The sequence below is a fragment of the Haliotis cracherodii genome, unplaced genomic scaffold (assembly GCF_022045235.1).
Source record: "Haliotis cracherodii isolate W230 unplaced genomic scaffold, xgHalCrac1.p SCAF_5, whole genome shotgun sequence".
NCBI lineage: Eukaryota > Metazoa > Mollusca > Gastropoda > Lepetellida > Haliotidae > Haliotis > Haliotis cracherodii.
The window spans coordinates 18,188,794-18,201,660 of record NW_027266308.1 but is presented as its reverse complement, the minus strand read 5'-3'; the positions used below and the strand labels follow the sequence as shown (position 1 = coordinate 18,201,660).

The following is a 12,867-nucleotide window of genomic DNA, read 5'->3' as shown; positions in this document are numbered from 1 at the left end:
AGAGCCGTTACATTTACCAGCATTTTCATCAGAACTCACCAGTCATATATTCTGAAGTGCCTGACCCCTCTTGTAGGCAAGATGGATATTGTGTTATAAGAAACCTGGTGATGCTCATGGGCTGCATGGTTACGTGACTGCACCCAAGAGCCGGTGGAAAAGTTTTGATTTGCAGGTTTCTTTCAAAGTATTTATGTTTGAGGTTATACTAATTTGAGTTTAGATGAGTTGAAATAGGTTACCGGTATTATTTTCACCGTATTCGCCTTAACAAGTGCCTTGGGTGCTTTATGAATTGCCTAAGGGGGGTAGTTTAATTTTTGAATTTATTTTCAGAGTTCCAGTGGTAGTGAACAAACATAGTTGATATGTCGATGAAAAAAACTTAGGCACAGGTATTTGATAACAAACCAAATCTTTAATATACACAAGAAAATAAAGACTGTCATGTTAATTTTCGGTCTTAGTAGGGGGCATTTATAAAGAAGATTACTTAGAGATAAGTCTGAAAGTTGGTCAGGGGCCATTTTATGGGAGGGAATTACCATTGAATTCTTAATTTAAGACTCAAAATAACAGAATGATGATGAATAAGAATATGAAAAATAATAAATTATTCTTATTATTCTTTTAAAAGTGGACCATTGAATGCAAGATAATTGTGTTCCAAATATATGTTTAAATCATAATGATCAGTAAATTTTACAACGAAAAAAAAAGCATTTGACTGAAATCAGCACATTTTGGACAATGAAGATATACTCACAAATGAAGATTGGGACCCCTTTTTTACTTTTTATTATTTAAATCACCATTTTCGAAAACACTTGTAAAAAAACACAAGAGAGTTCTAATTATTTTAATTTCTTTCATAGGATCTGTCCTTAGGCTGTTGACTATGTCCAGGTGAAGTTGGGGCTGCAGTGCTGTTGTACTATTTCTTTGTGTTGGTCTAGTTGTAGAGAGTGGAGATGAGCTGAGTGTGCTATATGAAAAGGAAGCTTTACTTCTGATCAACCACCAGTCTACTGGAGATGTACCATCCATAATGGCATCTCTGCATGGCAGGCAGAGGGTGGGTGGAACACTCATGTGGATTATGGATGAAATGTTCCGCTTTACTCACTTTGGAGCTGCGTCTACTTTGAGGAAAGACTTTTTCATCAGACAGGTACATCTAGACTGAGGCTGTTAGCTTACATGGCTGAAAGTTAAGTGAGCTTATGATAAAGTCTGGTTGTCAATGTTTGTAAACATCTTGACTTTAGAATCTACAGGATCATGCAAACAAACCGAAACATGACATGATTGTTCATTTAGCAATGATTACACCTGAATTTGTTCAAGAGGTTTTAGACCCATTGATCTTGTTTATGGCCATCATATTTTCAATCAAAATATAATGAAAGAATAAGGTAGGAAAAGGGTCTTTTTTGGCCTCCTGGAAATGTTGAATTTGAAATATTGGTATGGATATTATGAATTTATGTATTCAAATGTCTGACAGGTAGCCTTATTTTTCTTTTTTACACCAGCAAGTTACGGTGTTTTGACAACATAAGCATGGTTAAAATGAGTGAAAAGGGCCCAATTTTGAAACTCCAAGAAAAAATCTCCCCCTCACCCACCTATGCTTGTGTAAATATGACCAACAACCAGCCAAATAAGACGACTTCTTTTTCTAATGTTTTCATCATTATTGGGTTTTGTTTCATGAAATTTATCAATATTAAAACGTTTTAGTATGTGTCCGTTGAATAAAAGTTTAGAGGATCTGGTGGCCAATTGCTTTTAGTAAGTGAGAAAGTACCCCAATATTTTTGTGTGATATATTAATTTTTTTAACTTATCCTGCTTTACTCCTTTATGCAATTTCATGCTGTTTTTTGACAGAAAGACAAACTGTGAGAGGTCCAGCTGCTAAAGAAAAGTTGTTTCAGCCAGTTGCACAGTTGGCATGTTACCTGGAAGCGATGATGTCACATATGAGCACATTACTACTTTGTCGGCCTATGCGGGCGGACACGTATTCTGTGGATTAAAGCTCTATCGTTTCAACATCCTTTGCTTGTTTATTACACCATCGTTTGCTTTTATATTGTGTTTATGGTTTGTACCTTTTATGGTTTTCCCCTATGTATATATTATAACGTTATCCTGCTCGTTAGTGGCACTAGTCAAACTTATATAATGGGCATATTGTTGTTGCATCCGCCATTTTGAATTTGCCACTTGGCCATGATTTCATGTCTTGCATTCTGAATTCTTTTATTTGGCTTGGGCAATCCATTATTAAGTTTTACCTAATCTTTTGTGTGTTTTTTAAGCGTTGCTTTACACTACTTTTGCAGAATTGTTTCAATTTTTGAGTTACTATTTGCCTCCTGCTTCCCAGTGTATGACTTTTCATAATTTACAGAATTTATTCCTTGTTGTACCCTTTGCTGTGGGAGCAAATCAGGCCAGGATTCCCACCCTCTCTGCCCAGGCTGTCCGGGACCCTGTACATCAGCGTCGCAGTGATGCCATTGCAATCCCTTGTCGCTGTCAGCCCTTCTCCCTCTACCTAAAAGTAGTCAGGAAAAGTCAGACTCAATGTGCTCATCGACACCCCACTATGTCTGATACCACAGAGGCTCCCGCCCCCATCGAGATTGACACACCGTTGCTGTTTCCTACACTGGCCTTGCTGTCACCCATGCCGATGATCTCGTCCCCACCACCGGTGCCGCCCTTTCACAGATTTGTGACGACATCACTATCTTCTATGTTGACGGCCAGCATCATCTACTCTGCCTTAGCGCCAGCGTAGCTTAACTCTTCCACTGACAGCGTACCTCAACTCTTCCATCGCGCCAGCGGCTACTCTGGTGCCTGCATTCCTCTACTAGTCTACCCTGCCAGCAAGCCTCCAGTGTTCCTCAAATCTTCCATGGCACCAGCACTTCTCTACCCTGCCCCATCACCAGTGTACCTCAATTCTTCAACCATGCCTGTACTCCTCTACTCGTCCAGCATTCCTCAACTCTTCCATGACACCACTGGCGCCCCATGATAACGGTCCTCTACCTGGTCTTCCAACACAATTAACCTACCAATTGGCGCCTCAGCATGTCCTCCCATCTTCCTTTATGGACACATCATGGATGCAGGCTTGGATGCAGTCTTTGTTTCAACAGACACCGAGCAGGTATCGTCCAGATTGTCCAAATTGTGCAAATTGTCCAAGGACAATTACCAGCCTTTCCACACAGGTGCCGATCTGATGTCAAAGTGTTGACATGTTGGACTTCAATGACTGGGTCCTCCCACCCCCAGTTGTTCCGGTCACTGACATACCTGTAGGTGTGTGTGTTTTAAGTGTTGCTTTACACTACTCCTGTAGGTGAAGACTGGGCCAGTTTTGGCAAAACTGGACCATCCTAGAGGACCCGTTTGTTTCCACCGTCCTCTGTCAGGGGAACTATCAACATCAGCACCTGTGCAACAGCATCGACACCCTGCTCCACAAGGAGGATGTAAAAATTGTACACAACCTGGTTCATCATCTGGACTACACAATCTCTCCATCTTCAATTGGTGCTTCCTGGAATGTCCCCCCTTCCGGATGACAACGTTGAGGCTGCTCAGGACAAGAATCAATGCCAGTGAGTCCCTGATCAGCCTCAACATCCAGGATGCCTACCTCCATGTGCCTATCCAACCCAGTGACCGGCGGTTCCCCAGGTTTTACTTCAAAGGTACCCATTACCAGTGAGCGGTCCTACCATTTGGAATTTCAACGGCCCCATGGATCTTCACACAGATCACCAAGCCCATGGCCGCCAACCTGCACCTGAGGAACATCAACTTCCGAGTCTTAGATGACTGCCTACTGAACTGTCACGCCCAGTTGACCATATTGATGGACCACATCACCGTGAGTTGTTCATTCCCAACAGGGATTTTACCCTCCGACTCTTCCATCAGCTGGGGTTCATTGTCCACCAGACCAGGTCGGAGGTCTGCAGTTCATCGGTGGCCTGTTTCTTACACAACAGGACATCCTTCAAGTTCCCATGGACAGGTGGTTGAAGATTCTCTCCCACCTACTTGCCCTACATCAGTCCTGAAGTCTACGCCAATGGCAGGTGCTATAAGGACTTCTCACCTCGACTCAAGACCTGACTTCCAGGGGTCGGCTCCAACTGCGCCCTGTCCAGTGGTTTTTCTCCCCCTTTATCAGGTGCCAGACTCCCTCAGTTTCCATTGTCCTCATGGTTCACCTGCAACCATATCTCAATTGGCACAGCTACAACCTCCAGCTTGGAAGCTCTTATACTGGCCATCACATACTGGCAGAACAGTCTATGTCACGCCCAGTTGACCATATTGATGGACCACATCACCGTGGTGTGGTGTCTCTGAAATCAGGGAACTCTCCACTCTCCATCCTTGCTAAATCAGACCTTCCTCTTTTTAGACCTGGTGGTCAGTATGGACCTACGCTTCATCGTTCAGCACATACAAGGTTGCAAGAACGTTCTTGCGGACGCTCTGTCCAGGCCAGACAAGGTGGTGTTCATCGAGTGGAAGCTCCCCCCCAACTTGTTCACCATGATAGACTCCCCCAACATAGATCTGTTGGCTACATCCCAGAACTGCCAACTGAAGAATTACATTTCATGGTTCCTGGATCCATTAGCAGTGGCAGTAGACGCTCTCAGCGTTCTCCTTCATAGGATTCTCCAAAAGATCCACAACACTTGGAACCTGATACTGATTTTGGTCATCAGAAAAGACCCCCTAGAACTTCCGGTATGGCCAAACCTCCTGTTCCACCCACACAGCAGGTTAACACACCTGAATCCTGCCAGTTTTTTTCTGCACACCTGATACATCTGTAGAAAGCCTTAGGGGCCAAGGGATACTCATCTAGCACCCAAGGTTATTACTTTAGCCCATCATCCATCTACACGTGGACTTAATGCTCATTCCAGGCCTTTGGTTCAGAGAGAAATCAGGATCCGATGATAGCGTCAGCCCAGTTATTGGCCGAGTTTCTACTTTTTCTGTGCTGCAAACGTCCGTAGACGTGGTTCTACCATCTCTACATACCTGGTCACCATTAAATCCATTCTTGCCATTCCACATGATTTTAGAATCATGAAAGTCGGGCACTTCAGGCCTTGCTGCGCTCGTTTTGTCTTGAAGACCAGGAAGCCAATTTCAGACCGCCAGCCCTGGATCTGAATGTGGTCTTACAGGCTCTTCGGGCAGCTCCCTTTGGACCACACCGCTTGTCTTCCTTCTACAACTTTACCATGAAGACGGTGTTCCTTCTGGTTTTGGCTACTGCAGCATGGGTCAGCAAGCTTCACACCCTCAATGTTTCCTGTGTTCGACTGTGCTGGGACTCCATTGCCAAGAATCAACACAGCCAGACATCCTGACAGATCCTTTACCATCCCTAGCCGCGTTGCAGACAGAGGTTAGCCAGAATACTACTTCCCCGTGGTTACAAGCTTATAAAACTGCCGGATTGGAACCCCTAGGCTAACAACCTGCACAAGATCAGAGCTGTCACATCTACCATGGCTCTTCATAAGTAACTGCTCCATCAAGGCTATCATGTAAGGGTGCTTTTTGTGAGCTGATGCCATCTCCGTCTTATAGCCTTGGAAGATGTTGCTGGAGTTAACAGCTTTGGTCTCCTGGTGGTAGCCAAACAGGTCACCAAACCCTGACGCCACTAATTCTCCAAGACCCCGAGCAGGCCCTTTGAACTCTGGTGTTTATCACCCCAGATTAGAGGGCTCATTAGGTCAGTTCTAGTTCTGGGCTAACCGCTTCTTTTTATTTCGACCACCTTTTCGGGTCTTTCTGTTTTCCTCACACTCTTGTTCTGACATTCTGACAGAAATGGTCATGGTTTTTTCGGTCATCATTTCAGATGTGGTTCTGGTTCATCAGACATGGACAAGGGTTTATTATTGATCGTATCTGATGGTGTGCCCACCTGCCGTACTGTAGGATAAAGATGCATTAAGGAGTTATGCAGGATAAGTTAAAAAGTTTAGTATAATCTATATATTTTTTACATTTGTATACTTATCCTGCATTACTATGTCTAAGAGCCCTCCCTTTGCTGCACTACCTCCCCACGAAGTTATGTTTGAAATAGTAATGTGCTCTCATGTAAAGTCATCGCTTCCTGGTCACATGCTCACTGTCAGATGGTGCTGCCAGTTACTGGTTGGAACAACTTTTCTTTGTCAGCTGGATCTGTGTGATCTTTCTTTAAAACAAGTGCATTAAGGAGTAATGCAGGATAAGTATACAAATGTAAAAAAATATGTAGATTTTACTAATCTTGAAAATATGATATTTCCTATGAAACAGTTGAGTAAAGAGTATCACTTATTGTTAATATTATACAAAATTGGAAGGCTTCTGTGCACTGAATTGTAACAATATTGTTTTATTTTTTGTTTAAATCCAGGGTAAAGCTTTCAGGGAACAGCAGCTGCTGAAGCTCCATTCTCACCTGGTATCCGACTATGTAGCTCTTGACAGGAAGTGGATTGTACTATTTCCAGAGGGTGGATTCTTGTACAAGCTAAAGGATTCAAATAAAAAGTAAACATTTGTCATACTCAGTTGGTCAAGCAGATATCATTGAAAAACGTTATGTTTATTGATTTGATCCCTCTTTGACTGTTGATGCTGCTGTATTCTCGGCAGCATTAGGGCTCTATTTGGGCTACTTAAATGTTAAATTTTAGAGTTGCAGATAACTTTGTGATATTGTTATGAAAAGGATCAGACATGAAAACCTCCAAAATTAGCTTAATTTGTGTGAATATCCTACCTCTATAACAACATTGCCATAAGCCTAGTATTTTATCTGTCATCCCACTATAAATCTTCAGATGTTCAACAGAAGTTTTGGGGCATAGATGACCTTGTTGTCAAAGGCGATGCAATTCACTGTGCGGAGTTATGTCACCTTGGCATGTCAGAGACCTATGATTAAGGGTTCAAATTCTGGTTCGAATTCTGGTTCAACCCGATAATGACATGTCATGATATAGCTGGAATACTGTTCAGAGTGGTGTTAAACCCAATTCCCTCATTCACTCAACAGAAGTACTCTTCACTGTCAACTGTTCATTAACAGTTGTACAGGAAATAGTGTCATGCTCAAGGTGGGAAACCTCACTTCTTTCCTGTGTGTGGTGGACTGCTAACTGTGTGTCCCCCTGAACATTTTGACATCACTGAATTAAGCTTGGCCAACTGACTAGTAGTCTCAAGGCAGCGAACTAATCGGCAGGAGCCCTATATCAATTTCATCCAGAACTTGAATGCAGCATTACTTGTGTGAGGCAGGCACCATTCTAATTCAGGAATTTGTTTTGGTTTCTGGACCATGGACCACACAGGGTCCAGATGGTTGGTATCTGTCCCACACTACCCATCTGGATGGACATTGGGGCTTTCATCGATTTGTTCGTTGCCGGAGTATGCCTCATTATACTGTCTCTTCAAGAACATGATGAGGGCACCTCGGGATATGCCTGTCACTATGCTCAATCAAATGGGCTTCATCAGTAGTCTGTTAGACTGCATTGTGAAGTTACATTGTCTTTCTATGTTGTGAAGTCACATGTTTTGGTCTCAGAGACATCATCTTATCTCACAAGACTGAAATAAAGCAGTGTCGGAACAGTCGAGGAGATCTGTCCTGTCTAAAACTATCATGATTGAACTCTTTTTTTAGTGATTAGCTACACAAGGTCCTTGATGAAATATGTCAAGATGCCACTATAAACCTGGCAGTTAGTGCTCACAGTTCAGCTTTCCTTACCAAGAAACCTAGATATTTGGCCAGAGATCATGTCTTTCGAGTTTCTACCGAGAGACAGTTTACCCCATCGGGAAAGAATTCTTCCTGATGAACATATGGTAGGATAGATCTACAAGGGAAAGCACTAGATATTTTGAGCAGAAACGAAGAACAGGAGGTGGGACCAGCACTAAGGTTGAGATCTTTGTCGTCTGTGCCTGTCCAGTAACCATGCATCTCAGATCAAACTCTATGTACCTGTTTTTATATGGCCTTAGATTCTGAACTACCGGACTTTAACCTTATGCCAATTCTGAGACCAGTGAGAGGATGTTCTTGAAGTTGTAAGAGAGGGATACAAGTTGCCTTTCCATCAGTGACCAGAACGTGTATCGTTGTCAGAGGGACGGCAATTTTATCGGGAAAGGATTAAGTTAGCAGCTTGGCAAGTTGGCAGACTTGGCCAGTGGACATTATTAGACAAGAGAGCTATTCAGGAACTGATGTACAGACCTCACCAAGGGCTCCTAATCCAAGGAACAAGGAATTCTAGTCATCTGCCCACGTTCCAGATTGAATCTATAAGGAAACATCAGGAGTAATACCACCAACCTTCCCAACTGCCTACACCTTGTTTAAAGAAGTGAGGTTTCCCACCTTCCACATGTACAAGAGCAATTGGCAGCAGTACACTATTTCTTGTACAACTGTTAATTGATAGTTGAGAGTGAAGTGGACTTCAGTAGAAAATCAAAGATTTTATAGTGTGACTACAGCCAAGATAATTTATGGCAGTGTTATAATAGTATTCTTCAGGTAGTATTCTTTGAATTATATAACAACAATAACTATTGTTTGATTTTTGACACATTTTAGTGTTACCATTGCATTTAATGTTGTAAGTCCTACACATTCAATAGATGATATGCACAAAGTCTAAATCTACTTCATATTAACACATAACTTTAAAAATGATTTGTTTATGTTTTCCTCATTTCTCAGATTATGCGTATCTCTTTGGCCAAAAGGACCCATGTCAAACCTTGTCCTTTCCACATTTGTTTTTGCTCAATCGCCATCTTCATTGGCAGGCTTTTTCAGTGCCCTGAGATATGTATAAATGTGTGTCTATTCATGTATAAATGGTCCAACAATGTTAATTACTTTCTGTGCACCTTTCTAGCTAGATTTGTGCAACTGATTTGGCTCACCTGACTGAAAGTCAAGTGAAATTATGTCATCTTTGTTTGTCCATCCATGTATCATGCCTTGTTAAAGGTCAAAGTCAGGATGTGTATACAAACAGACATTCCTCTTCACTGTCAGCTCTCCATAATCAGTCATTTGACTAATAGTCTTACACTTGCCAGTACTCTTGTTCATGATTAAGGTGGGAAAAGTTGGTACGTGATTCCCAACTGAGACCAGCTTGGATACTCCGTTTACCATCTCATGTTGGGTCTCAAGCCGAAGGTAGTAGTTACAGAGTATGTTATGTTATGGACGTCTTAATGTTGAGAGTTGCCTCCACTTGCCATAGACATGCTTTGTGACTTAGCTTGTGGCTGCCATATTTTTGGTTTATCAGCAGGAAACAAGAGTCCAGCAACACAGTTGATTCCTTCATCGTGTCACTATACTTGCAAGTAGAATATCGTAAATAGAGAAATCTGAAAGATGAGATGATCAGAGATAGAATAGTTACAGGTTTACGTGACAGTAGATTGTCTCAGTTAGACCCACAACTGACTCTGGAGTCTGTCAAAGTGTGTTATGCTTACAAGAATGCACATGAGATCACAGAATCACAATATGAGGAGGAACTGTTTCCTGGAGTAGTCATTGTCAAACCAGTTAATACTGGTTAGTGGAGAAATGAGTAGGCCATGGTTAGTCCACATCAAAGTTGCCAATTCAAAATAGACGGTTGAGCCCATGTCACTTTGAAACCATGATCAATCTTCACACAGTTTAAAGACAAAGCAGGTGGTGTTGGTCAAGATATCATATACATTGGAGCAAGATTCAGGCTAGACAGGGGATATCTATCTGACTTATCCGACGCAAGAACACCATCAATTCACAGACGCATCAGATTTGGGATGGGGAGACATGTGGACAATTTCACAGTACAAGGATCGTGAAACACAGAAGAAAAGAACCTTCATATCATCTGCAGGGAAATGAAGGCTATCTATTACGCCATCCAGGATTGGAAAATACATCTTTCCCTATCATCAGTTCTCATAGCCACAGACAACACCACAGTAGTCGCCTATATTCAGAAGCAGGGAGGAACCAGATCCAGCTCCCTGTTGACGGAGACTACATGATTGTTTGCTTTGGCAGACTGGCAATTGACAGATGGAAGCGAGACATATACCCGGGAAACTGAACCTACTGGCCGACAGCCTTTCTCGCCAGGGAAGAATAGTGGCAACAGAATGGACCTTGCATCCACAGATCTTTGCCTTGATAACCAAGCTAGGGGACACAACACACCTGGATCTATTTGCCACCTGCCAGAACAACCAACTTCTGGTTTATGTCAGTCCGGTTCCTGACCCAAGAGCTCACCAGATCCACACCCTATCGATGGACTGGACAAATCTATTTTGCGTACATATTCCCACCATGGTCTCTCCTAGATAAGGTCATCAGGGCTTGGTTTCCCAGACTACATAGACTACCAATGGAGGAACCCATCCAATAACCACTTTGTCGAGATCTGCTACGACACCCCATGTCCAGCATTTTCCACGACAATCTACCCAGCCTACATCTAACCACTTGGAAGTTATCACACAGAAGATCCAGCCATCCGGATACTCTGAGCTTGCCACAGAAGTTGTGGCAAGACTGTGGAGACTTTCATCTTCCCATATTTATGACAACAGATGACAACAAGTTTGTCCAGTGGAGAAGACGACAAGGGATTAAAATTAATGCTATATCCATCCCAATGGTTGCAGATATTCTACTACATCTACGTCAGGACAACAAATTCCGACATGGAACGATAGAATGTTACAGATCAGCATAATGGATTATCAATCGGAAGCCATCCCATTCTAAACAGACTAATGAGATCCTTTCTACTAGAAGAGATTCAAACACCTCATGTCTTCCCCAAGTGGAATCTATCTGTGGTACTATCGATATTGTTAACAGAACCTTACGAGCCCATGGCTAAAGCTACTCTACTCCACAAAGCCAGGAAAGTGTCGTTCCTCCTAGCCATGGCTATAGCAGCAAGAGTTTCAGAATTATATACCTTAGACTATTCTATGCTCACCCATGATCAACATTGGACCTCTATAAATCTAAGATCGCTCTGAAGCCAAGAATCCGTCTACCACCATGGGGCCGTTGGGCCAAAGACACTATACTATTCCTGCATCAGGACCAACAGTGGATTACCCATACAGACTATTATGTCCCATCAGAGCTCTATCTCGCTGCTACAGACCCACATAGACGCCATCGAATGAGACTCTTCCCATCCTGTGAGACTTATTCCAACAAGGATATCACCAAGGCTACTCTAGCAGGATGGCTTCACACCTTCACCAGCTTTTACTTGCTTGACATGCAGCCGGACTTACAGGGCATATATTTCCTTGGTCTGGTTGTCAGAGCACAATACTATCGTCCACCAATAGTTTTACCCCTTCTATTGAAAAAAAGGCGGGGTGGTTGTGGGGTTATTCTGTCTATAAGGTGTAGGATGGACTAGAAGCACCTAATTATCAACAATCATCATTAGACTGGAAGTGAGAATATAACTGGAAGTGACGTCAGAATTGGAAGTGATGTAATCGCCAGTATTTAAGGTCCCAAATCCAATTTATTACGATCAAGATCAGCAAATATAACGGTAAATTTTGTGAAAATATCACATATTTGACTGATTCTTGACACATTTCTGATTTTCAAGTCCTCAAGGGGAATTTCAGAGGAAATTATCTTAAGTAGGATTAGAATCAGGACATTATGGTTTCCAGAAGAGGATTGCTGTCAATTACACAGGGAGTTAGTAGAGGCAGATCCCACCGGGTCTCTCGTATAAATTTTAAGAATTAAAGAATTATTAAGAATAGTTATCATTGTTAATAACTCTAAGAATACTACCTCTATAAAATATGAATTACTCCCTCCCACCTCGCCAATTCATCTACCTCTAGTAGTAGATGAGCGAAAAAACAGAAATGATGTTGCCGCCATTATGACGTCATGGCTTGGGTAGTTAAGAGACTACTTGGGGACAACTAATTGTGTGATTGACAGTGAAGAGGATGTCTGTTGAAAATCTGAAAATTTTAGTTAAATTTTAGTAATTTTAGTGTGATTGAAGCCAAAATACAGGATTAATGGCAGAGATGTAATAGAGGTAGTTTTCTTAGAATTATTAACAATGATAACTAATGTTGGATGTTTCAACAGATCCCTTCGGCATATCTTCAGCATCAGAAGTTTTTCAGAGACAAATGATGCAGATACTTGTAGGAATACCAGGAATACCCGGTCAAATGGATGACATACTTGTGTCTGGTGAAACACAGGAAGAACAAGACTCTAGTTTTAAAATATTACCAGACTTAGTAGCAGCTGCTGGAGTAACCTTGAACTGGAACAAGTGTACGTATGTGCAGAGATGCATAAAGTTTCTTTGGTTTATTATTGATACCACAGGAATACGACGGGACTCAGAGAAGATAGAAACCTATCAGAGACTTACTCAAATCAGACTTAACATGGTAGTGGGACAGGCCTCAACAAGATGTCTTAAAGGATATCAAGAGACAAATTAGTTCAGCCAAGGTACTTGGCCCAACAATTTTTCGAAGCCTACCAAAGTTTCAGCAGAGGGAGCAGTTCTTATACAGCAGCATTGCAATTACTGGAGACCAACCGCACATGCGTCAAGGTCGCTGACATCAACCAAACAGAAGTACGCCCAAGTTAGAAAGGAAGTCCTAGCTACAACCTTGGCTTTTGAGAAGTGCTCCAATTATTTGATGGGCCTTACATTCACAGTT

The 12,867-nt window shown here is 42.2% G+C and overlaps 1 protein-coding gene across 2 annotated transcripts in view; it reads left to right on the top strand.

Annotated features, from left to right (window-relative positions):
• LOC139442463 (acyl-CoA:lysophosphatidylglycerol acyltransferase 1-like) overlaps positions 1-12,867 on the top strand; it is a 64,999-nt gene that overhangs the window by 16,848 nt on the left and 35,284 nt on the right. For both annotated transcript variants that reach the window (XM_071223272.1, XM_071223271.1), the window contains exons 3-4: positions 957-1,171; positions 6,482-6,618. In XM_071223272.1, coding sequence (XP_071079373.1) covers positions 957-1,171; positions 6,482-6,618 — 352 coding nt within the window. The remainder of the gene's footprint in view (positions 1-956; positions 1,172-6,481; positions 6,619-12,867) is intronic.